This window comes from Nannobrachium achirus, assembly GCF_963921795.1.
Source record: "Nannobrachium achirus genome assembly, chromosome: 20".
Lineage (NCBI taxonomy): Eukaryota > Metazoa > Chordata > Actinopteri > Myctophiformes > Myctophidae > Nannobrachium > Nannobrachium achirus.
In genome coordinates this window covers 11,769,550-11,794,091 of record NC_137827.1, presented here as the reverse complement: position 1 = coordinate 11,794,091, position 24,542 = coordinate 11,769,550, and the positions used below count along the sequence as shown (strand labels likewise).

Here is a 24,542-nt window from a genome sequence, read left to right as displayed (position 1 = left end):
TTTTAGTCATCATACAGTAGCTTAGTTTTTGTCAGTGAAAAAGTTTAGTAGACAAACATTTTTCGTCATAGTTTTAGTAGATGAAATGAACACTGTTGTACCTTATCAGGCTGTGGAACACTGTGCGTAGCCAGAATGCCCTTATCAAACAGGCTGATGATGGACAGCTCAAAGCTCTCCAGTGGAGTGCTGTAATGGACTCCAGTCTGGTCCAGAACCAAGTCCACCAGAAACAGAGGGTTCTTCTTAGGCCTGGATGCAGTGGATGTCGGAGAAAACATTACCGACACATGTAAAGCGCACGACTGTGTCTGCAAGTGACAGCATCGTGGAATGGAGTATATGAATAAAGCTTGACACACAAACACATGACATGGCATGTTCATTAGTGTTTCCTGACAAAGCACGCAACAAATGTGAACTGTAAACCTTTCTTTTTCATGTTCACTATTACAGCACAATCAAATACATTTGCCAAAACTGAGCTCGTCATATGGGCCAGAGTCAATGAGAGACAGAGAGCAAGAGCGCATTAATGATACGTGCAGTGGTGAAAAGTAAGTAAGAACATTTTAATGTACTCAAGTACATTTTTGAGGTATTTGTACTTTACTGGAGTATTTCCAATTGTCTGTACTTTTACTTCTACTCCACTACATCTCAGAGGCAAATATTGTGTTTACTCCACTACAATTATTTGACAACTTGTAGTTACTAGTTAGGTTTTAGATTTTGATTTAAAAAATAGACAATCTACAAGCTCACAATGCGTCGGGATGCATTGTGAGATGTAGATTTGCGAGGCGTTGTGAGCATGCAGATCGGCTATTTTCACAATGTTCGCCTCTTGCTTACTTAATATTTAACAGTTTGGCCAGTCCTGTCGAATAGTCGACTACTCGAATACTTTGAGATCGAATAATTAGAATACTAAAAATCACTATTCGTGAATGCCCTGCTGTACAGTATGTGTGTGCAAGTGTTCCTACTTGTAAGGGCTGGTGACCAGGTCCTGTCCCCAGACCATGTCCCGGGGACAGGCCAGGACGGTGTGGCAGGTATGTGTGTGCATGTGTTCCTACTTGTAAGGGCTGGTGACCAGGTCCTGTCCCCAGACCATGTCCCGGGGACAGGCCAGGACGGCGTGGCAGGTATGTGTGTGCATGTGTTCCTACGTGTAAGGACTGGTGACCAGGTCCTGTCCCCAGACCATGTCCCGGGGACAGGCCAGGACGGCGTGGCAGGCGTCCTGAACCAGCCGCGTCAGGCTGAGCAGCGAGTGGTGCACCATGGAACGCAGCGAGTCCTGCAGGTTGTAGCGGGCCAGAGACAGCAGCCTGCAGAGCTTGGACATCTTGTACACGTCCCAGCGACACTGGCTCAGGTCGTACCAGCCCGGTCCCATGTCCCGCAGCTCGGAGCGGATGGCGCCGCACAGCGACGTCACCCACGAGTTGCACAGATAGGAGCTGACCTGCAGCGTGAGGAGAACAAAACGCTCAAGAATTTGTTGTAGGTACGCCCAGGGAGCTTGTAGATCTGCTATTTTCAAAAATGTTGTACTTTTACTTTTGGTACTTTAAGTACATTTTGATGTCAACACTTTCATACTTTTACTCAAGTGCATTTTGATTTCTGGGCTTTTACTTGTAACAGAGTATATTGCAGTATTGGTAATTTTACTCAAGTAAAATAATGTAGTACTTTTCCCACCGTCCACTGTCTGAGACTGGGTCAGATCATACCTGTGCATGTGTCTGAGACTGGGTCAGTCAGCATCCTTTAAAAATTGCCCTGAAATCCTTTAAAATTGCCCTGACAAGAAATTGCCCTGAAAAACCACTTACAGGCAGCAGCCGTTCGCAACTGGTAAAAAAAAAAAACCTAGCCCAGGCCTACCCTCCCCTGCCCCTTCTTTGTATATACTTACTGTTTGTTTAGACTTACTGTTTTCTTTTTTTTTTTGTTCTTTCATTTTATTTTATTTACATATCTACTGCATAGTACTGTGTTCTATTCGTCTGTCATTCAATGTTATATGAGATACTTAAATGGTTTCCTGTAGAAATAAGCTTAGTATTTTCTCGGATCTCCTTTTAGTAGACCTTGTACCAGTGAACTGTACCGTCATGAAACTGTACCTTTTCCTATGCAAACTTCTAATAAAGTCTTCAATCAATCAATCAAAGTTCATACCTGTGCATGTGTCTGAGACTGGGCGAGTTCAAACTCTTCGAGGCGCAGTGACTTGGCGAAGGTGACGCGGAACAGACTCATGGCCGCCGTCCTGTTGCACGCAGCCCGGACTTCAGAGAGCACGCGGATCACCTCTGGCTTGGTCAGCAGGGAGTTGAAGATGAACGCAGCACGGTTCTTCTTAAAGGAACAGCCAGGGACTGAAACTAACCCTGTAGACAGGTGGTAATGGGCCAACAATGAACATCTTTACAATCCTTCCACACCAAGGACTATAATTATAACAATGTATATATTGTTCACCATTGTCGTCTAGGTCTAGGGATGGGACGATACGCGATATTATCGTTTATCGTGATAAAAAACACTCACGATAATCGTGAGTGTTACTTAAATTATCGTGATATCGTCCTCTGTCATGCACTGGGATCAATTCAGCTTTTATTTGCCGAGCTGCATATCCGGTACCCGTTAAACCCTCTATAATTGGTAAAAGGTACTTATGTACTTGATACAGTCTTTTTCAAATGTCTCTCTATCACTCAATACACTATCAAATGTCTTTGCCAAAAGATAGCCGATCTACAAGCTCACAACGCGTCGCGGTGCGACGCATTGTGAGCTTGTAGATCTGCTATTTTTTGGCAAATGTTCCGCCCCAGGATAATGGATTTTTGATTATCGCGATAATATCGTAAATCGCGATTTCTTTTGTCACAATAATCGTGATATGACATTTTCATATTTAGCAGACGCTTTACAGTTTAGGCATATTGTCCCATCCAGTAGTTATGGTCTGGACTGGCCATCCACTCGACTTAATTAGGACGATTTTTCAAACAATATCCTGGCTTGGGTGTTGTGTGTATTGGATTATTTATGTTTGTTTTATTTATCCCTTGTATTTTCTGCATTAAGATTGTATGTGGTACTGTGCTTATTTGTATCTTGTTGATCAACACAGTTATATTTTTTGCAACTCAGTCCATAATTTGTAGAATTAAAAAATGTATTCAAATATAACTAAATCTTTATAGTTACTGTTATAATGATTGGTGTGGACAGCCCTTTAAGCACAATATACTTTGTGGTATGACGAATAGCGAATATAGGCGTATGTACAAACTCGCAACATGTCGCGATATGACACATTGTAGATATTGTAGAAATATTTATTTCTCAAGAAATTCTTCGGCTACAATGAATAGGGATGCCAGATTGAAAGTGGTTAAATGCAGAATGATGGGTGTTGTTGACTGATAAAATGAACACGAATCAAGCTAGCTTAGTACCTTGGTGTTGCACGCGTTGGGGTTCTTCCTGTGGTAGAGTGATGTGACAGAAGTCCTCTGGGCAGGACCTCACCACCTTGTCAAAGCTGAGGCGGTTCATGGTGCGATCATACTCCAGTTTAATCTCCGCCTCAAGGCAGCCCATGCCATCCTGCAGGCTGGGATGTAAACACAACCATTTCCCCCATGTTTCCCTTTCTTACATGATTCAAGATTCAGGATTCAATCATTATTTGTCACATGCTCATACTTTGTATGAGTACCGTAGTTAAATGTTGGTGTGTCAGACTTCACCAGACTGTAATACAATGTCCAGCATATTTAGTACAAGTTATAATGCAGGTAAGCCACTCCTAATGTAGCTTCTTCCCAACAGCTATCACCATAATAAACCTGTCATTACTGTATATAAAGCATATATTTGCACATTCCAGGCACATACCACATAGGCTCGGTATAGCGTGTCGCTGGTTCAATTCCCAATCCCCACTACCTTTGCTGTATGTCACTCCCTATCTCTCTCCCCATTTCCTGTCAGTCTACTGTCCGATCAATAAAGGCATAAAAGCCCCAAAACATATCTTAAAAAATAAATAATAATAAACAAAACAGCCGATGCTTACGTCTCCAGGTTGAGGCCGGGCGTGGACAGCACGTGCCCTCGGATATGCCGAAGACTCTGGGTGTCGAGGGAGGGCGTACCCGCCCAGACGGGCATGCAGTCCACTGCCAGGTGGTAGAACATCAGAGCCTCCGTGTTCTGCCTCAGGCGCTGGGCAAAGCAGACGCGCTCCACAAAGACCCGCGGGTCCTCGGCACAGAACAACAGCCTCACCCTGGGCACCCAGTGCTGGGTGGCTGTCAGCACATGGGCCACACCTGGTGTGTAGTAGGGATGGGACCATATGAAAATGTTGTCACGATTATTGTGACCAAAGAAATTGCGATTCGCAATATTATCGCGATAATCAAAGTATCCTCAAAATCCATTATCCTGGGGTGGAACATTTGTGTTGAGACATATTACGAGCTTGTAGATCTGCTACTTTTTGGCAAAGAGATTTGGTAGAGAGTGAAAAAGACTGTATGAAGAAGTACCTTATTTCCAGGTCCGTTTTACCTATTAGAGGGTTTAAATGGATACCGGATATGCAGCTCGGCAAATAAAAGGTGAATTGATCTCAGTGCATGACGGAGGACGATATCATGATAAATTAAATCTCCACAATATGATTATTGTGATAGTTTTTTCTTTTTTATCACAATAAACGATAATAGTGATTATAATCACATGTGTGTAGAGATGGAGGCAAGAGAAGGGGACATTTAAGCCCTGTTTCATTCATATGCTTTTTTGTATAATGGTTTCACACAGTGAAAATAGATGATCTAACAGCTTTTGAAAACTTTTGTAAATTCTAGAATTATTTTGTTTAGCTAATTTTCTGAAAATCATTGCAATTTCCTCTTCAACTCTTTGAACATTTTGAACTTTTTGACAAATGTTCCCTACATTGACATGCCCAAAACGGGGGCAATATGTTGAAAGTGGTTATACAACGAGATGAATACAGACATTGCGTAGGCATCAGAAAGGATACAACAATGCACGACACCCCTTGACAAGTACAACAGTAGAACTTGCCCTGTTTGTGTCCTCCATTTAGGACAGGCTTTCCTCGTTCATCAGTCACTCTGCCGTTCTCGTCGGCCTTCTGGACGAGGTACTGCCGTTTGTCCTGACAGTAGTCCAGAACCCCCACCAAATACCACCTGTGTTCTAGGCCGGGGGTTTTGGGGACGCCTTAAGAAACAAAACACAGCAATGAGAGGGGACCCACGAGGACAGAATGGAAAAGAAGCTGCAATCCGCAAAATGGATGTCCTACTCGAGATTCGAACCCAGGTCTCCCGCGGAATGGCCAAAAATGTGACCACTTGACTGTTGATCTGAAGCTCAATAGATGTATTTAATTTTTTTATATAACCTTTATTTATAGAGGTGACAATCCCATTGAGATCAAGATCTCTTTTACGAGGGAGCCCTGTACAAAAGAGGAAATTCTCCATACGCCTCTTGGCTTCTAAACGTCTCCTGCACAATATGGTTGTATTTTATTCCTTCTGTTAAGTCTTTATGTGCTAATAACACAAAAACTAGGCCACCTCAAACCACTGCCTATGTGTTCGTTATATTGTCCCATCATACTCTAACATACAGATTGGTTAAAAATGTAAAATGTTATTCACCCAAAATACATTCTGGATTGCAGCTTTAACCCATTTAGGCCTAAAATTATTGAATGCTATAACCAGGGTGACGCGCTGTGAGCTTGTATATCTGCTATTTTTGAAAAAGTTGTGAAAATGTGTGCAAATCTTTGAATATATGTATTTTCAAAGCGAACGTTTGTAACTCAAATTTTGCTTCTGGGTGGTCCCTGGAACTAAATATTTTGAGATGGGGGTCCGTGGCCAAATAAATATCATCTTGGGGGTCCTTCACATGAAAAGGTTTGAGAACCACTGACATAGTAGTCTCTCAAGAACAGACTAACTGAGCTCCAGTTAAGTGAAAAGGACCTTTTCTTTGACGATGGCCGGCCAGATTGCTGACATAGAAACATAGGTTTTTCAAAAAATCTTAGAAGGATTCAAAAGACACTTATAGAATCGGGTCAAAATTCAAATTTTCACGATTTTTCAAAAATAGCAGATCTACAAGCTCGCAGCGCGGCACTCAGTGCCGCGCTGTGAGCTTGTAGATCTGCTATTTTTCAATAGTTAAAGCAGTCAATAATCCTAGGCCTAAATGGGTGTACTTTTTGTTTTACGGCAATTTACCCGGCGGAGTGTTGTCAGTTGCAGGCAGCAGGGCTTTTGCAGGTATAGGTTTGCGATCAGGTGATCCTTCCGTCCAACCCAGACCCATCCACTCTGCAGGAGTACGAGGGTCATACTCTTCATTGTCAAAACTCTATATGGAGAAAAGTAAACGCCAGTAAAAAATACGAAAAAGTCATATGCAAAGATTGTTGTATTCTAAATGTCGGTACACATTATATAATCAAAAGTGATGAGCTTGTTAGATCTGCTATTTTCACCACTGAAATAATGAAAATTGTTTAGGTGGCTTAAGTGGTTACTTTTTCCCTTCCTAGAAATGTTGTGGAGTCACAAAAATACAACATTTGTCTTGTCGTCATATATCCAAAAAAATACAAATACTCAAGTGAAGTACTGTACAGATGCTCAACAATTGTACAGTACTCAAGTGAATAGCGACTTTAAGCTTTGGACGGCTACGGCAGATGACAACGGCAAAACCGGAAATGATCAGCGCTCGATAGATAAACCTGCCGCCGTCGCAGCCATCGCTACAACGCCAGAAGCACCCTTTCCACGTAGCGTCTACAACGTCTGCTGCATAGATGTGTCGCCATGGGAACCAAAGTGTTCAGTATGTTGGCTTAATGATTTTGACCGCTGCGGCGATTACGTCATCGCAGCCGTAGTCCCGCCTCGCGTTGCGGTTGTAGAAACGGGCAGCTTAAACTGCCTAATAGCTGTTTGATACCGTTCACCACTGGTTGACAGCAGGCTCACCTCCAGGGACAGGTAGCTAGACACAGGTGGGACCGTGTTTTCTGAGCGGGTCACGTGATCAGGTGGGACGTTGTCGTCTGGAGTGGTCATGTGACCTTCCCCGCCCCACCGTCTTGACATCAGCAGGTTAGAGTCTATGCCTTTCTCTGCCAGGAGCTGGGCTATGTCTAGCTGCAGGTACTCCCTCCTGCGTCTAGTTGGAGAAAAAAAACAGTAACAGAAATGACTCTCATAAACTCCCAAATGAACCCAATTGGATTCATTTTTTACACTCTTGAGTTACACTGGTGATTTTGCTGTGTGTATGAGTGCGTATCTATAAACGTACAACCACATTTTTGACACTCTTGAGTTACACTGATGATTTTGCTGTGTATGAGTGTGTATCTGGAAACGTCCTAGCACAGGCCCATGCCTTCTCTCTGGAAATCTATTGTAGATCAATTCATGATAACGGCTCAATGGCGTATTGAGCGTATTGAGTTAGTAGTAGTGTAGTAGACAGACCCTTATTCATATTTAGAATTCCTTAGTTTTCTCTGTACCTTGATTTGATTTGATTTATTTATTTGCACAATAAAAAAACAATACATGGTTAACATTATTAAAATGCATAGATTTAAGTGCAGGCGAGAAAGGAAGCCCATATAGGGCTTATACAAGGTTCCTACCTATAATAATAAACAAAGAATAAGTTAAAACATAGAGTTCAAACAAGATATATACTCTAACAAACAACACGAGTGTGTGTGTGTGTGTGTGTGTGTGTGTGTGTGTGTGTGTGTGTGTGTGTGTGTGTCTGTGCGCGTGTGCGCGTGTGTGTGTGCGTGCATACAGAAATAGAGCCACTTTATGCGGTAGAACCCAATGCAGAGGATTGATTCACCAGGCTGGCCTTCAATCTATGTTTAAAGTTACTGATTGAAGATGAGGATTTGGCAATACGTATGTGTGTATTCCAGAGTAAAGAACCTCTGTCTTTAAAGGAGAACTGACTATGGGTGGTACGACTAAAGGGTGGATGGATATTGTCTGATTGTAATCATGAAACTGCGAGTTGGTCTTAAAATATTCCTTGAAAGGTCTAGGAAGCATATCTGAAAGGTAGGTGCATTTATAAATGAAAGAACAGGATTGGACTGTGTTAATGTCATAGATAGACAGTATATTTAATTTTTTAAACAGAGGGGCAGATGGAGCCAAATGGGTAGAAGTAGTAGCTATTCTTACAAATTGCTTTTGAGTAATGAGTAATTTGTGTAAATTTGAAGGATATGTACTTGCCCAGACAATATTGCAGTAAATGAGATATGGGTAAATTAAACTGTAATAAAGGGTTAATAGGCAAGCCTGATGAACCAAGCCCCTAATTCTTCTGATGATACCAAGAGATCTTGAGATTTTGTTGGTTACAGTATCTATGTGTTCTTTCCAAGTCAATTTATCATCTACAGGACACCTAGAAATTTGGTGGATGAAACTTGATTCATTTCTACCCCACCAATAGAAATTTTTGCACTATGACGACAGTAATTTTTGTTTTTACTTGCAAACACAATAAAATTAGATTTCTTTATATTTAGAGACAACTTATTTGCCAGAAACCATTCTGATAGCATAGATATGCCAGGACACACACAGACCTACCTTTCTATCTCTAGCTTGCGGGGAATCTGTCCTGGTACATTTTGGAGTGGCAGCTGGACCTTGGGGGCATATCCACCAGGATAGAAGTCAGTGATCTCTGGTTGCCGAGTCGTAGGTCCATGTTGATCGCTTTCAACCGGGCTGCACACATCTAGTGAGGAACAAAATGCTATAGTCAATATATCTCTTCACAACACATACTAAATGTTTTTTGTCAGTGAGTCATCTTAGATAATCCAAGTTAAACGTTGATAACAGTCTGTATCAGGGGGCCAGTTGTCCTATGATGATTAGCTGTTAGTTGCGCTGTTCTGGTACCAAAAGCAACATGTTCTCCATAGGATTCCATTCATTTCCCCGAACTTTTACATTTGATGTTCTTACCTTAATAAACATTGTCATGAATACTTTATGGTTCCAATCCTGTCGCTAGTTTAAAGCCTTGTTTCAATCACCATGATATGCGTTTTGTGAAAATATGGTCCAATTTATGTTATAGTTGATGTTAAACCAGGGTATGCTGTAGGAGGGGCTTGTGATCATAGGTTTGTGATGATTCTTCTTTGTGTGCTTTATTTTCGGCAAGCTCAAGACAATGTCCCAAGTATCACTGTGGTTGCAAGTGACCGTTGGCAGCCAATAGCATTCCAATTGGATACCAGTAAACGATACAATACAAGGGCAATTTTTTTCTTTTGCAGCATAGAAACAATGGGTTCCCATCGTCCATATTTTTAACAGTCTATGGTCTGTACATGGCAGAAACGCACACATTGATACCGTACCTTTTGGAGTGTTGTGGTACTCTGAAGCGTGTGGACTCTGTCGAGTCTCTGCTCCTTCTCTGTAACACTGTTAGTGAATCAGATTCATGTTCAGTGGATAACAGCCCAATGCATATCGTAAAGTATTATGTCAGTGGCGTCAGTTCAGCAAAAGCTAGGGTATGGCAAAGATGGGAGTCCTCATGGAAAAGAGGCATTACATTTTGTATAACACAGTTCTATTGTGAAAATAGCAGATCTACATGCTCACAACGCCTCGCGCTGCGAGGCGTTGTGAGCATGTAGATCTGCTATTTTCACAATGTCTGGAAAAAAACGAGTTTTGTCAGTTTTTTACACAGGTTTCTAAGGTTTCTTGGGCTGGATATGGCAGCCTGAAGTGCAGCTAAACTTGGCATGTTAGTAAACGCGCCACAATTAAGAATAATGCATTGCACCGGTGCAGCTGACCTGTGGAACCTGGTATTATACCATTTTGTCAAAATGGGGAGAATAAAAGTGTGGAGAATTATAATAATTATAATACCTTGTTAGAGTGACATTTTGTTACATTTGCTTTTGTGGTTATTTTACTGTAATTTAACAACATATAATAACCAGCACAGATAGACAAAGACAAAGAGACATTCATGGATTTATATGTATTTATAACTTTTATTTCCCCCCCTGGACCCAGCAGCTGCATACCCCTGCCATACCCAATTGACGCCCCTGTATTACGTCATGACTCATGATTACAGTTCTTACTTTGGTTTTCGACTTGGCAGCTGGAGAGATGAGCTGGGAGTAGAGGCCGTGGTGTTCAGTGACTGGGTTCTTCCTGATGGGAGGCAGTCTGTTGCTCCTGGGTCTTGCAACGTCGTGGGCTTTGGGTTGTTGGGGAGGCGTGTTGGGCGGGTGGGGCTTCAGTAACCCTAAAACAGGCAAACGCTCTCCCTCCATTCTGTTACGGACACATATCAAATAATTAACTGACATTACTACTAACCCCTACTTTCTTTTTCCATTTAAACTAATATTGTGTCAATTAAACACGTAGGGTTCCAGAAGGGTTCCGAGTTCGATCCTGGGCTCCCCCAGAGTTAGTGTCGAAGAGTCCTTGAGCAAGACTCTGAATCCCCAGCCCCTAGCCCTGAGCAGGTTAGTGCCTTGTGTATGAATGTGTGTGTGTGTGTGTGTGTGTGTGTGTGTGTGTGTGTGTGTGTGTGTGTGTGTGTGAATGGGTGAATGTAATGCACAATCTCTGTAAAGCGCCTTGGATTAAGGCGCTATATAAATGCACCATTTACCATTTAATGCAGCCTATGTTTTGTAATCAAAATCTACAAAATAATTAAAATGTTCAAATAATTGTAGTGGAGTAAAATATATTAGCCTCTGTAAAAGTATTGAAAATTGTAATTGTCAAAATTGTACGTAAGTACAGTATTGAGTAGGCCAGCTAGGCCTACTTACTTTCCACCCCTGTCATTTAATTTCTAAAATAAGTAAATAATTAAAGGCCATAACAAATGTAGGCCTTGTAATTACACCAACAACACCACCACTCAGTCTAGGTTAATTTTGCTAATCACAGAAACAAAGGCAGACTACTTTTATATAGACTATAAGCTAATACAACACAGTCAACATAAATATACAAAATAAACGAATAAACCTTTATTACACTGTTTTGTTTATAAACGTGTCCTATATCAAGTCTGGCATTCCAACACATAAACATAGGCTGCCCTGCATACCGTTAACCTGACATTAAAGTTACCTGGCTGTGTTGGAACTACAAACTCAACCTGTCACAAGACAAATAAGTAATATAATATCATTACAGTTGACATCACATACCCCTCCACATACCTTATTTATTAAACTTCAGTCCCGTTGCTTCCATCACGTTGTTAACTTCTTTGACCACCTGGCTGGCTCAAATCTCGGTTTCCAACAAATAAAAAGTTGGACGCGGTGAGCTGGCAACAGTTGTTAGGGGAGGAGAAGGACGCCTATTGAGCCGCCAGCAGGCGGCGCCACAAACCAGGTCTATGCAATAAACGAGATTCTAGAAGACATCTACTAAGTTGTGTATCTAGCAGCAGGCTAATCATCATAACATCTAATGTTTCAAACAGAAAAGCCATTGCAGAATTACAGTAAAAGAATTACAATTATAATCAATATCGATGGGGCTGATGTATAATGTAGATGGAGCCAAAATATGAACTATGGATGCACACGTTTTTCTTGAGATAAAGCGACGAACTTGAGGGGACAGCAGAGCAGCTCCTTCGGTCCTTCTCAGTTGCAGCCAATTAGCTAATCAGCTGATACATTTCCAATTTTTAACTTACCAGTATAATGCGTTTTTTCTTTAATTCTTTCCCCTTTCAACTAGAAAATGTCTTTATATGTCATTTTTGTTTGTGACTTTGATTATCTAAAAAACAGTATTATAAATTGCATTTTATAATGCAATTTATGTAATTCATGCAATGTATTTATATGTATTTATTAATCTATTTCTATTGTATTTATTGTTATTTTGTTTACCTCCAACAGCAGGTGGCGCTGTGACAACCTTGCCATCCATTTGTAACGTCACGCGATGCTGCTGAGGTTAAAGTTGAACGGTTTCAATTCAACATGGCGGCGACCAAACGAGTGCTGTATGTTGGTGAGGATAATTTATAACGTTTCTTTACCCTACCAACATTTAAAGCGTTTCTTTACCCAAGAAACATTGAATACGTTATGTTTCAGTGGTGTTACGTTACTTGAGTTATTCAGAAATGTGATTTTCTATCACGCTTTGCCTTTGAGACAACGACGAGGTTCAAGCTATATTTTTACAGTCTATGGGTCGTTCAAGTAGTTGTTCTGCGTTGTTGCTCCGAAGAAACTCAGATGTAGGTCTATAAGCTCAGCTCACAAAGAAAACTGACATGTTGTCAACTTGTAGATCAGCTACGCGAGCGAGACAACAACAGACAGACAATCATGTACAATTTCAGGACGATTTGTCAGATTTCATTTATTTAATCATTATAATAAATAAAAGCTGCATTATGAGTTCTGGCATTGGCTCTCTCATCTAGTTAGCTCTGTATTGTGGACCTTACCAGACTTGCATGTTGCTGCTTCTACCTTTAGGAGTAGGCCTACTAGTGACAAATAAACATTATTTATTGTTTCATATTCTGCTCACTATTAAATCTATGCACCAATCTACAATGCAAATGAGGCATTTCATTGTTGGTTAACAGCTCTAGTCTAACAGACAACACAAAAACTTGAGTTCACAGTCAAACACATGTGTCAGATCCTCCTGTGTCTAGGTGAGTGAGACATGATGACCTTTGACAGGATCTATCTAGATCATGGGTGGGCAACTTTGATGATGGTGAGGGCCACTATATTTCCACCTCCACTCCAGAGGGCCACATTGCATATTGCTACCTACTTTGTCATTCTAGTATCTCATACAAAAGAAGCAAAAAAAAAGAGGATCTACAAGCTCAAAACGTTTGAGCTTGTAGATCTGCTATTTTTGCTTTGTTTGACTTGGAATCCTGAAAATGTTTTTGCAACATTTTTTTATTGGAATCCAGAAACGGAAATGTAACATTTTGATTGTTATCTTTATGAACTTAAATAAAAATATGTTGGACATAAAAAAAACACTAACATTTTAATACTACTATACTAGTCATTAAGCTACTAATATAGACTGAAGGAATTAAAGTGGGTCATGTTTGCATGTTTGATATTGACACAGCAGAAATCAATAATATCAGTATTCTGATATCAACCTGCGGGCTGCATTCAGTGATGGTGGGGGCCGCATGTGGCCCTTGGGCCGCTAGTTGCCCATGTATGATCTAGATGTCTCGATAGAAGAGCAGGGAGACAAAATACTACCACCCCAATTGTATAAGTTATATTGTTCTAATAATACGACATAGTGTCGCTTTAACCAGCTGCTGTACGAAGCTGATTTCCCCCCTTTTTTTACATTGTTTGTATGTATTTACTGTATGTTAGCAAGATTCTGAATGCAGCCGTGTTGTGTGTTACAGGTGGTCTGGCTGAGGAGGTGGATGAAAAGGTGATGCATGCGGCATTCATCCCATTCGGTGACATCACAGACATTCAGATACCGTTAGATTATGAAACGGGTAAGGTCAATTAGTTATGTTTATGAGTGTGACAAATGGTGTACTATTTGACAGTGCATGCAACACCTAATAATTATGATACATCAAACTTGTATACCACTTTTCATGACGCAAACCCCTCCCAAATACTCCTATTTGAACTGCGGAGGCCCACCGTGACGACAAGCACTTGGAATTGTAGGCATTACATTTGGTTTGACACGGTTCCACAGATACATATTGTAAAAATAGCCTAACTACAAGCTCACAATGCCTAGATCCACTATTTTCACAATGTTTGCCTATTTCTTACGTAATATTTGACAATTCTGACAATTTGTTGTTTAAAATCACAATGGCAAAAGTGTCACTATATCGTACAACGCAGGCACAGATCCAATATGGAAGTCTTGTCTGAAAAACATCTGTGTTGACAGCCACTGCCTTTTTTTAGTGACCTGTTGAAACAGCCATGGCATTGGTCTGAAGGTTCATTAGTCCGAAGGTTCATTAGTCCGAATTTGTTAACTCATTGATTGCCAATCACGAATATACTCGGCAGGGCCGTTTTTAGCTATAGGCGGACTAGGCGGTCGCCTAGAGCGCCAGCCTAGAGGGGGCGCCGAGGGGGCGCCGAAATGGAGGGAGTGGACCAAGGTTATAATAGTTTTGGATTTTTCCATTAGTTTTAATTTTTATTAGTTTTGAGGTTTTGTTTTCAATTACAGTTTAGTTTTAATTCGTTTTTAAAGTGAGGTTGCTAGTTTCGTTTCGTTTTTATTTTTTGAAAATGCTTAGTTTTAGTTTAGTTTTTATTAGTTTTAGTGTTAGTTTTAGTCTTTTACGTAATATGGGGTATTTGTCAGGGGTGAGATTAAAAAAGCTCCGGAAAAAGTATTGTCTAATAAAGAAAATCAACAAAACATCATATTGTTGAGAGTGGCAGGAATGTTGAGACATACAACTTCTCTCTTTGACCTCACCAACTCGTGTTTTTTATTTTTTATTTCCACTAAAGACAAAAGACGAAAACTAAGGAGATTTTCGCTATAATTTTAGTTCATTTTAGTTAGTTTTGTAAACACACAATATCGTTTCAGTTAGTTTTCGTTTTTTTAAAAAGCTTAGTTTTAATTTTTATTTCAGTTAACTAAAATGTTTTTCCATTCTAGTTTTCGTTTTTTAGTTAGTTTTCGTTTACTATAATAACCTTGGAGTGGACCCAAACCAGCCCAAAACCGACCCAAAACCGACTAAATTCACGGCAAAACCCGCAAAAATCGTGCGCGCGCTTTGCGCGTGCGGGAGTGGGGGGGCGCATTCGAGAGAGCTCGCCTAGAGCGCCGATTAGGCGCGCTACGGCCCTGATACTCGGGATATATTAGCGCATCCCACAGTGCCAATCACGAGAATATTCGGGATTAAAAGAAAAAAAAAATTTTTTTTTTGAAAAGATTTTTTTTAAAAAAAAATTTTTTTTGGACCCCATCAAATCTAGTGAACATGATTTCAATCGCGATTTTGCATGTTCCACCCCCATACAACCCCATCTAACATACAGGGCAGCCATGTTTGTTTACATAACATGTAAAACATAATGGCTATTATCTCAAGAATGCTTGAACGGATTTCCAATCGGATTTTTTTGTTTGAAAGCTGTGAACAAACTGCACAAATCCACTCCAATGCAATCCAGGATTGCATTGGATTTTTTAGAGCTCATTCTTCTCTGTTTTTTTCCCATGCATGAGGTGTGCAAGGTTTAATCATGGCTAAGTTGACGAAAATAAGGCTTTTAAAATGCTTGGAAGCCAATAGCTAACTTCAAGCTAACTTCATCCTCTTCCTGTACATGCACAAAGGAAAGTGTTCAGGCAAGTCATGGCTGCAGGGCTTCTGCATATACCAGCATATCTCTATGGGATTTTCTATAGCACACTGGGCACCCTCTAGTGGTGAAAGGGTGGCATTAAATGAGTTAAGAATACTATGCCTAACTCTAACCTTAACCTTAACCTCAGGAACCCTAACTAAATTCGTACTAATGTAATGAACCTTCGGACTAATGAACCTTCGGACTTATGGGCAGTCCCCTAATTTTGTGGATGCATACCATAACCAATGCATCTTCACATGGAATTATGAGATTTATATGCATGTTCGGAATTCAAAAAACAGACTACTTTTATATTTTATTATCTTTATTTGTTATTTTTCAGAGAAGCACAGAGGATTTGCCTTTATTGAATTTGAGCTGGCAGAGGTAAGTTACAGCAGCTACAGTGTGAAGTGACTTATGTTGTTGTGTAGATTGCCACCTTGTGGACGTTGTTGGTAATAATAACTTTAGGCTCACAGAGTTTGTTTGTTCTCACTGTGCATTTCTGATGCATTTCTCTTTATGGATGTTGTCTTCCATAGGATGCAGCGGCTGCCATTGATAACATGGTGAGTTGATTCCCGTTTAACCCATTTCGACCTGAGGCCAATTCTGTTGTCTATTCTATTATGTCTTCTAAATCCTAACAGTTTTCTGAAAAAACTTTATGTTGCTATATCAGTGGTTCACAAAGTTTTCATGTCAAGGAGCACCAAGTGTATATATTTGGCCACAGACTCGCATCTCAAAATATTTTGTTCCAGCAACCCCTAGAAGCAAAGATTTTAGTTAAAAATGTTCGCTTTAGAAATATGAAATAATAGCCTATCTATAAGCTCATAGTGTGGCATGAAGTGACGTGCTATGGGCTTGTATACCTGCTATTTCTTTAAGCTAAAATCTAACATGACTGATGCTTCCCGGTTTCAATGGTTAATCACTTTGAAGCTGGCGTCCCTATTGTGGGCATGTCATTATAACATTTCAAAAGAAAGTTTGCCTTCAATCTTTATGTTTTGTTTTTTTAAGTTTTGAAAATAGATATCACCCATAGATTGGCATTGGCTATTTTTGCTAGTCAGCATACAGCAAAGTACAGTATACGTTTTTAGTTCAAGTGATGAAGAGTCCACACACGTATGTGTCACACTACTAGTGAAAGAAATGACTTTGAGCCTGTGCCGTTTCTCCCCAGAATGAGTCTGAGCTTTTTGGACGAACAATCCGGGTAAACATCGCCAAACCTATGAGAATCAAGGAGGGCTCTTCCCGACCAGGTGATTAATGTACAGATGTACTGTATACAGTGTTACCGACTGACTGGGCTGGATCTACATCTAAAACCTGTCTCTGTCTTTGTCCCTCAGTGTGGTCCGATGACGACTGGTTAAAGAAGTTCTCTGGGAAAACTGCTGAGGAGGGTGAGACGGAGGAGTCCGCTGGGGGGACCGCCAGCACGACAACACAAGATGTGAGACTGCAGTCTTTTCGTGTGTGTGTGTGTGTGTGTGTGTGTGTGTGTGTGTGTGTGTGTGTGTGTGTGTGTGTGTGTGTGTGTGTGTGTGTGTGTGTGTGTGTGTGTGTGTGTGTGTGTGTGTGTGTGTGTGTGTGTGTGTGGGCATGCTCTGTCTTGGGGGACTGGGGGTGTTATGAATTAAAGCTTGCACAGGCTCTTGTCTCAAGACATGTTGTTATGGTCTGTTTGACGTCAGCGATATTGTTTTATTTTGTTGCCAGGGCGAGCCCCCCGCCAAGAAGGGCAGAGTCAACCCCCAGGTTTACATGGATATCAAGATTGGCAACAAGCTAGCAGGGAGACTTCGATTCCTACTTCGAGCTGACATCGTTCCCATGACTGCAGGTCTCTCTTTCTCTCTCTCTCTATTTCAGGGGTGGGCAACTTTGATGATGGAGAGGGCCACTACATTTTCACCCTCACTCCAGAGGGCCACAATGCATATTCATAGCAAAAATTGCAGATCTACAAGCTCAAAACGTGTTGCCCTGTGATGCGTTTTGAGCTTGTAGATCTGCAATTTTTGGGGTTAGGGTTATTATGGGTTAGGGTTATTGGAATCCCGAAAAGTAACTTTCTTTTCTTCTTTTGTTTTAAAATTTCAAGTGCATTTATATGTTCTTATGTTAACTTTATGAACTTAAATACAAATTGCCCAGTCGCCCATGTATGCTCTATTTATTACGTCTTTCCATGAAAGAGTCTGCCAGAAGGTAGATGTGAATGGATTGTTCGGGGGAATAACAGGTCGTAGCACGCCTGATAATGAAGGCACATGATGATGATGATGAAAAGGTGTCTTGTCTTCCAGAGAACTTCCGCTGCCTGTGTACACACGAGAAAGGCTTTGGGTTCAAAGGCAGCTGCTTCCACCGTATCATCCCCCAGTTCATGTGTCAGGGAGGGGACTTCACCAACCACAACGGAACCGGTGGGAAGTCCATCTATGGTCGCAAGTTTGACGACGAGAACTTTGTCCTCAAACACACGGCTCCAGGTGAGACCCCGAGTTCATCAAATTACTGGTATTAATCAGCTTACGTCAGTAATTTGCTCTGTGTTTTTACTTGCCTTCATTAGTGTGATTACAACAATAACACAGGTTTACATTCAGAACCTTTTTTGTTTCCTTTGTTACTACTAACAAGACATAATTATTATTCATGTTAAAACCCCCGTCAGGAATCGGACAAGTGGCAGCATTTACATGTCCATTTAAGTGCAAGATTGTGGAAGAAAAAACCCAAAACATCCTGATTTTGGAAATCAGATATATTTACATGATCATTTTGATATCCAGAGTTTTGCCTAAATTAGGTAGCCTGCTTCCAGACCAGAGACCCCGCCCACTCTCAGAGTGGACTCTTTCTCTGGTCTGGAGCTGAGTACAGGAATCACTTTTTATTTTCGGCTGCTCCAATGAGCGCGGGGGGTGGGGGTGGGTCTAACGAATATCCAATCCGCGCAGCAGTTGAAACGATTCAAACGAAGTTCACACACAGGCAGGCTGAGGACGCACACACACGCACGCGCTGAGTTCACCAAGCTGTTTATGTTGATTACATGTTTCTGGTCGCAGTTCTGTCACTGGCACAGACAGAGACACACACACAATCACACACACAGTCCGCGACCGTGCGTCGCGTCCACCGTGCGTCTCGATCACCGTGCAACGCGACCACTTCGCTCGCAAAAAAGTCCCTCCCTGTAAATCGCTTAGAATAGAGCACAGTTTCAGACTAAAGCGTGAGCTGAGTCTGAGATCAGGCTATAAATTAGGGTAAGATCAGCGTATTTGTTGAAACGTGTGTATGGATCTCCCAGTATTAATGAACTGGACTGTGTGCTTCTCTTTTGGTCATGTAGGACAGCTCTCCATGGCCAACTCTGGTCCAAACAGCAACGGCTCTCAGTTCTTCGTCACAACGGACAAGACGGACTGGCTCGATAACAAGCATGTGGTGTTTGGCGACCTGATAGAGGGCATGGATGTGGTCCGGGCAATGGAGGTGAGATCTGGGGGTGTATGTTGTGTATCTTTCCAGGCCGCGACCACCACAGATATAAAAAGCTAGATACCTCCTCCGCCGCTGCAGTTCATTGGCGCGACTGGTCAAACACCGCTGGCGGAAGTGCGTAACTGTGGAACTGCAGAAGGCACTCTGCCCCCTCCCATGGGAAAGAGGGAGTCCTGCCAGTCCTGCATCTGATTGGCCTACCGAGCTTCCCATTCTGTGACGCACAAGGAAGCGTCCTTCAGAATTCCCAAGAGCCCCGCCTCAGAGTTCTGGAGGCTTGCATAGAGTTATTGGGAGGCTTGCCACAAGTTGCCAGCTCTCTTTGACCAACCCCTCCCACCGGAGGGAGGTATCTAGCTTTTTATATCTGTGGCGACCACCCCAAAGAATTATTTTTGACTGAGTACCTCCCCCCACACTGACAAGCACTTGGAATTGTAGGGAAGGCTATCGCCTCACGTTGTGAGCCGTCATGAACTTTGTAGCCCAGCTATTTTCAATGTTATGTTACACCATTTTATGTAGTATATATTTTTACTTTTGAAGCAGAAATGGTTTATTTGAACTGTTTTGAGTGAGAAATTTTGGACATTAAGCAACTCCTCGGTCCTTACACACATGTTCAATGATCATCACAATTGATGCTTGCATGTCTTGTAATCCTCAGCATGACCCTGTCTCCCTGTCTTGTATCCTTAGGCTCAAGGAGCAAAAGACGGCAAGCCCAAGCAGAAAGTGATCATCTCTGACTGTGGAGAATATGTATGAATGAAATGTGTTGTTTTGTCATGTAAATATTTCAATAAAACTTTTTCTGTTTTTTTTTTTTATTAAGAATTGGAACCAAATTGTATCTTTGTCATGATTATTTTCTTCAGTGTAATTTGTCTCTTAAAAATGCCAACAATTAGTGTATGGTATATATTTTTACAGGGATTGCAATGTTTTGTATCAGTTTAAGATACTGTGTGTGTGTGTGTGTGTGTGTGTGTGTGTGTGTGTGTGTGTGTGTGTGTGTGTGTGTGTGTGTGTGTGTGTGTGTGTGTGTGTGTGTGTGTGTGTGTGTGTGTGTGTGTGTGTGTGGCGCCTACATTTATACAGTATTTAGTGTACAAAGGCAATATTTGTTCTTTCATCATGGATACTCGTTGAGTTCACATCCAAAGGTATGTCCTAAAAGCATGTGGAGAGGAATTAAAACAAATCTGTAGCGTAATTATGGATTGCAGCTTTCAACACAAAACACAATGGATCTGTAATATGAGTGGAGACCTGCAGTCAGTGGTGGAAATAAAGTACTCACATTTTTTTTTACTAAAGTAAAAGTATCATTACTGCAATGTAGAAGTACTCTGATACAAGTAAAAGTCCGGAATTCAAAATCTTATTTGAGAAAAAAATACAAAATAATTGGCTTAAACGTGTACTTAAAGCACCAAAAGTAGAAAGTACTAATTATGCAGAATGTCCAATTTCAAGTTTTCAAATGTATAAACATCTTTTGAAAATAGCAGATCTACAAGCTTGTGATACATTGTGAGCTTGTAGATCGGCTATTTTCAAATGGCCAAAATGACTGAAGTTAATGGATGTTTTGTGATGTTGCATGTTTGTTTTCTGAAGTGGTTAATGGATGTTTTGTAATAATCAAAATCTACAAAGTAACTAGTAACTGAAGTTTTCATATAAATGTAGTGGAGTAAAAGTAGGCAATATTTGGATTCGAGATGTAGAAAAATATTTTCACTCTCTTATTCTTTCATTTATTAATTTAATTACTTAGAAAAATCATTATAGGCCTATGTATCTCTATATTCATGAAAATCTTAGCTTTTGGGATAATGTTTTTTTTAAACAGTTTTGACAAAACGTAGGAAACCAAAAAATTAAGGGACCCATAAAAAAGTGTCCGTGACGCACAAATGGGTCCCGACCCAGTGTTTGGGAACCAGTAACCACTGGCTGCCACACCTGGACATGCATGATTTTGCATCAACTCCACCCACTCCTCCTCTGTTGTTGAGAAACTCCTGAGCTACTCCTCGGATCGTTCTGCTCCGCTCCGCCGCTGCCGTGCCTGTTCCTCCACTTCCACCACACTTCAAGCACGAAAGAGCTTCTTTTGTAAGTACATTAAAGGAAATCCACATTTGTCTGTTATAGGCCTATATATTGTACAACGTTTGATGTTATTTACAACATTTCGGCAACGTTGGTTTATTGTGGATAGCAGGTTAGGCTACGCGCTATTACGCATGGATTGGAATGTATAGCCTACTAAAGCCAGTAGGCTATCTACAGCACAGCGCATTTGCTGGTTTTGATTGAAGACTTTATTGGAAGTTTGCATAGGAAAAGGTACAGTTTCATGACGGTACAGTTCACTGGTACAAGGTCTACTAAAAGGAGATCCTAGAAAAGACTAAGCTTATTTCCACAGGAAACCATTAAAGTAGGCTATCTCTTATAAACTGAACAAGATAAAACTCTCATAAACTGAACAAGATAGACTAATTGTTTGTATGTAGGCGTAATGTCTGTATGTAGGCCTATGTAACCTATGTGTGAGTCTAATTGTGTGAATTAAAGTAAGTCAACAACTGTTTTCTTTACAAATAAATTTGTTTAAAAGAAGCTAATTGCATGCTTGCTAATTTCATATAGTTTCTTTGTTGGTTTTTGAGGCGGGGGAAACAGTCAATCATAATGGCATTGAGTGATTGATTGAATACTTTATTGGTATTTTGCATAGGAAAAGGTACAGGACAGTAGGACTACAGTTCAGATACAAGGTCTACTAATAGGATTTAAACCACAAGAAAGCCTAAATTTGGCTTGTTTACATTGGGGTCATAAATTGGGCATTTGTGTATCCAGTCCTGTCTAACATTACTTTACCCCTTTCTTTCTTGTCTTAGCTTTAGCTTATCAAGCACCCATTAAGGTTAGACTGTGACTGTGATTTCATCTGTCTTCCAGAAGAGGCAAGGCGGCCTGTGAGCCAACCTCACCATGAACTGGGCATTCCTCCAGGGCCTCCTCAGCGGGGTGAACAAGTACTCCACGGCGTTCGGACGCGTGTGGCTCTCCATCGTCTTCCTCTTCAGGGTGATGGTGTTCGTGGTGGCCGCCGAGAAGGTCTGGGGCGACGAACAGAAAGACTTCAAGTGCAACACGGCCCAGCCGGGCTGCCACAACGTCTGCTACGACCACTTCTTCCCGGTCTCCCACGTGCGGCTGTGGGCCCTGCAACTCATCTTCGTCACCTGCCCCTCGTTCCTGGTGGTGATGCACGTGGCCTACAGGGAGGACCGCGAGCGCAAGAACCGGGAGAAACACGGCGAGAACTGTCGCCGCCTCTACAAGAACACGGGGAAGAAACGCGGCGGCCTGTGGTGGACCTACGTTCTGACCCTGGTCTTCAAGATCGTCGTGGACCTCACCTTCATCTACCTGCTCTACCGCATCTACGAGGGCTACGACTTCCCGTCGCTCATCAAGTGCGAGCAGAAGCCGTGTCCCAACGTGGTGGACTGCTTCATCGCCCGGCCCACCGAGAAGAGGATCTTCACCATCTTCATGGTGGTCACCAGCCTGGTGTGCATCCTGCTCTCCTGCTTCGAGATCATCTACCTGGTGGGCAAGCGCTGCCGCGAGTGCTTCACCGCCGTCCACCACTCGCGCCAGGTCATGGCAATGGCCAGTGGGCAGACTGGAAGCCTCGTGGAGGCCAACACGCTTAGGCCGACAGGGAAAGGTACCCCTGATACACCGGCCCCTTCGTACAGTGTGGCCATCGCCTAATGCCCCCCATGACGGCGGGCAAAGACTTTAAGGAGACTTTATGAGGAACGAAGGGATCATGGGCATGATGATCGGCCTACGGAGATGACACAGTCTTTCTCCACCCTCACTGGCACTTCCTCTTGGAGACTTGTTGTCAGACATAGGCCTATAGTATGTCTGCTCAAAGACTGCACTAATGAATCGATTTGCTTTAATCACTATTGCTTTATAATAGTGTTTATTGCCTCATGATTTAACCAAATGAACCCTATTCCCTATTCTGGGGCAAACATTTGGCCAAAATTAGCAGATCTATAAGCTCACGTTGCGTAGTGAGCTTTTAGATCAGCAGTTTTTTTGCCCAAAAGACATGGTAGAGGGAACTACCGGATCTAGTCTAGATCCCTGTGGGACCACGTTTATAGGGTTTTAAGTTCTCAGTTCAGCACATTAAAAAGAAAATCAAGTATAGACGTAATGCAATGAGTGTGAGAATTGCCTTGGGGTTTGATTACAGTAAAACTTGATTATAAGTGAGTCAGTCTGAATAAAGCCCTTTGCACACAGGCGCGTTTATCCGCACGGATAAAACGGACAGTTTCATTTTTTTTAAAGAAAACAATGATTCTCCACGACCTCATGCACACCGGATCCGAATTAGCCGTGCGACGAGTGGCTGCGGCCGTGCGTTTTTTTCTCGATCGAACCCAGTTCGATTCGTGCGTCTTGTCGCATGCGGTAAAAAAAACTCATCACTCCTTTTTATTTTGGGATCCGCAGCGCCGATTCCGCACAGCATTGCACACCAATGCGTTTTATTCATACAGCAAACGGAAAAAACGCAACCGTCCTGTGTGCAAAGGGCTTAACCCTCCATCCGTTACAAATACAAGCGTTTTAAATGAAATATTTGTTCACTGCCACACCTCAAACTGTGTCACTGTGTTTTGTCAAATGTTTTTTTGTAACTGTGGCCATGGCTTGAAACTCGCAGGACTTTCCACGTTGCTCAGATTGAGGCGCTTGGTGAACTTTAAAGGTTAACGTTGTACGTTATCCATCAGAAATCCACAACTTAAAGAGGCTCAAAAGACTGTGCTTGTCACCTAGAGCATCTTATGTGCGTAATGTTTCAGGACTGAGGAGCTGGCAAGACTCCTGTAAACACATGTGTTTATATGTATCAGGATGTGTATGTTTTGTGAATGTAAACAGCAAGGAGCAGTGTTGCTGCACATGTTTTTTTTCCCCCGTTTTTTTTAACAGCAAGTTTTCATTAAAATATGTTATTTCAAATTGTTTTGTACACATTGTTTTGTATGACTGTTTCTATTTGACAAGACAGATGAACAGACAAACTCTGGGGGGCATAATTGTATTTATTTGCCTCTGATGGTTCAATCAGAAGAAATATTGAAATAATATGTGTGTATAATATTAAGATAGATACCAATCTGTCTATGGACAAAGGTTTACAGTACAATCCACAGTGTTAATTTACTTGCAACTCAAACCATTTGTACACTGATTTAAATGTACACTGATAGTTTTACTGTGTTCTCCGGTTGTAGGCCTACTTAAAATACCTCAGTACTAGACCTCTTTACATATACAGTAAGTCCTTTTTTATGATTTGTCAAGTCATTAACAACCATTCCTTTTAGACCGTAGA

General features: G+C 41.6%; 3 protein-coding genes across 3 annotated transcripts in view; 2 read left to right on the top strand and 1 right to left on the bottom strand.

Annotated features, from left to right (window-relative positions):
* Nucleotides 1–10,468, bottom strand: part of dnah1 (dynein, axonemal, heavy chain 1) — a gene marked incomplete at both ends in the record, with an annotated part of 101,230 nt that extends 90,762 nt beyond the window's left edge. Inside the window, 11 exons of the mRNA XM_080750831.1 lie at nucleotides 102–252; nucleotides 1,176–1,474; nucleotides 2,197–2,408; nucleotides 3,489–3,646; nucleotides 4,112–4,367; nucleotides 5,119–5,292; nucleotides 6,333–6,465; nucleotides 7,095–7,287; nucleotides 8,742–8,892; nucleotides 9,527–9,593; nucleotides 10,274–10,468. Of these exons, the coding sequence (XP_080606957.1) occupies nucleotides 102–252; nucleotides 1,176–1,474; nucleotides 2,197–2,408; nucleotides 3,489–3,646; nucleotides 4,112–4,367; nucleotides 5,119–5,292; nucleotides 6,333–6,465; nucleotides 7,095–7,287; nucleotides 8,742–8,892; nucleotides 9,527–9,593; nucleotides 10,274–10,468 (1,989 nt within the window). The remainder of the gene's footprint in view (nucleotides 1–101; nucleotides 253–1,175; nucleotides 1,475–2,196; nucleotides 2,409–3,488; nucleotides 3,647–4,111; nucleotides 4,368–5,118; nucleotides 5,293–6,332; nucleotides 6,466–7,094; nucleotides 7,288–8,741; nucleotides 8,893–9,526; nucleotides 9,594–10,273) is intronic.
* Nucleotides 10,469–12,153: 1,685 nt separating this feature from the next.
* On the top strand, nucleotides 12,154–19,921 carry ppie (peptidylprolyl isomerase E (cyclophilin E)). Its single transcript, XM_080750368.1, has 10 exons — nucleotides 12,154–12,191; nucleotides 13,594–13,692; nucleotides 15,891–15,934; nucleotides 16,093–16,119; nucleotides 16,746–16,827; nucleotides 16,918–17,021; nucleotides 17,288–17,411; nucleotides 17,878–18,063; nucleotides 18,933–19,075; nucleotides 19,784–19,921. The coding sequence occupies exons 1-10, from the start codon at nucleotides 12,161–12,163 to the stop codon at nucleotides 19,850–19,852; spliced, it is 909 nt and encodes a 302-aa protein (XP_080606494.1). The 5' UTR covers nucleotides 12,154–12,160; the 3' UTR covers nucleotides 19,853–19,921.
* A 2,175-nt stretch (nucleotides 19,922–22,096) lies between these two features.
* On the top strand, nucleotides 22,097–22,888 carry gjb10 (gap junction protein beta 10; the record flags this gene model as incomplete). Its single annotated transcript, XM_080750830.1, has 1 exon — nucleotides 22,097–22,888. One exon carries the CDS (start codon nucleotides 22,097–22,099, stop codon nucleotides 22,886–22,888), a length of 792 nt encoding a protein of 263 aa, XP_080606956.1.
* Nucleotides 22,889–24,542: the final 1,654 nt, after the last annotated feature.

Bases quoted from the DNA above. Each gene is read 5' to 3' on its own strand.
- ppie (XM_080750368.1), top strand. From the start codon at position 12,161: ATGGCGGCGACCAAACGAGTGCTGTATGTTG. The intron at 17,022-17,287 runs GTGAGACTGCAG...TTTTGTTGCCAG, and splicing joins CCAGCACGACAACACAAGAT to GGCGAGCCCCCCGCCAAGAA. The intron at 18,064-18,932 runs GTGAGACCCCGA...TTGGTCATGTAG, and splicing joins CCTCAAACACACGGCTCCAG to GACAGCTCTCCATGGCCAAC.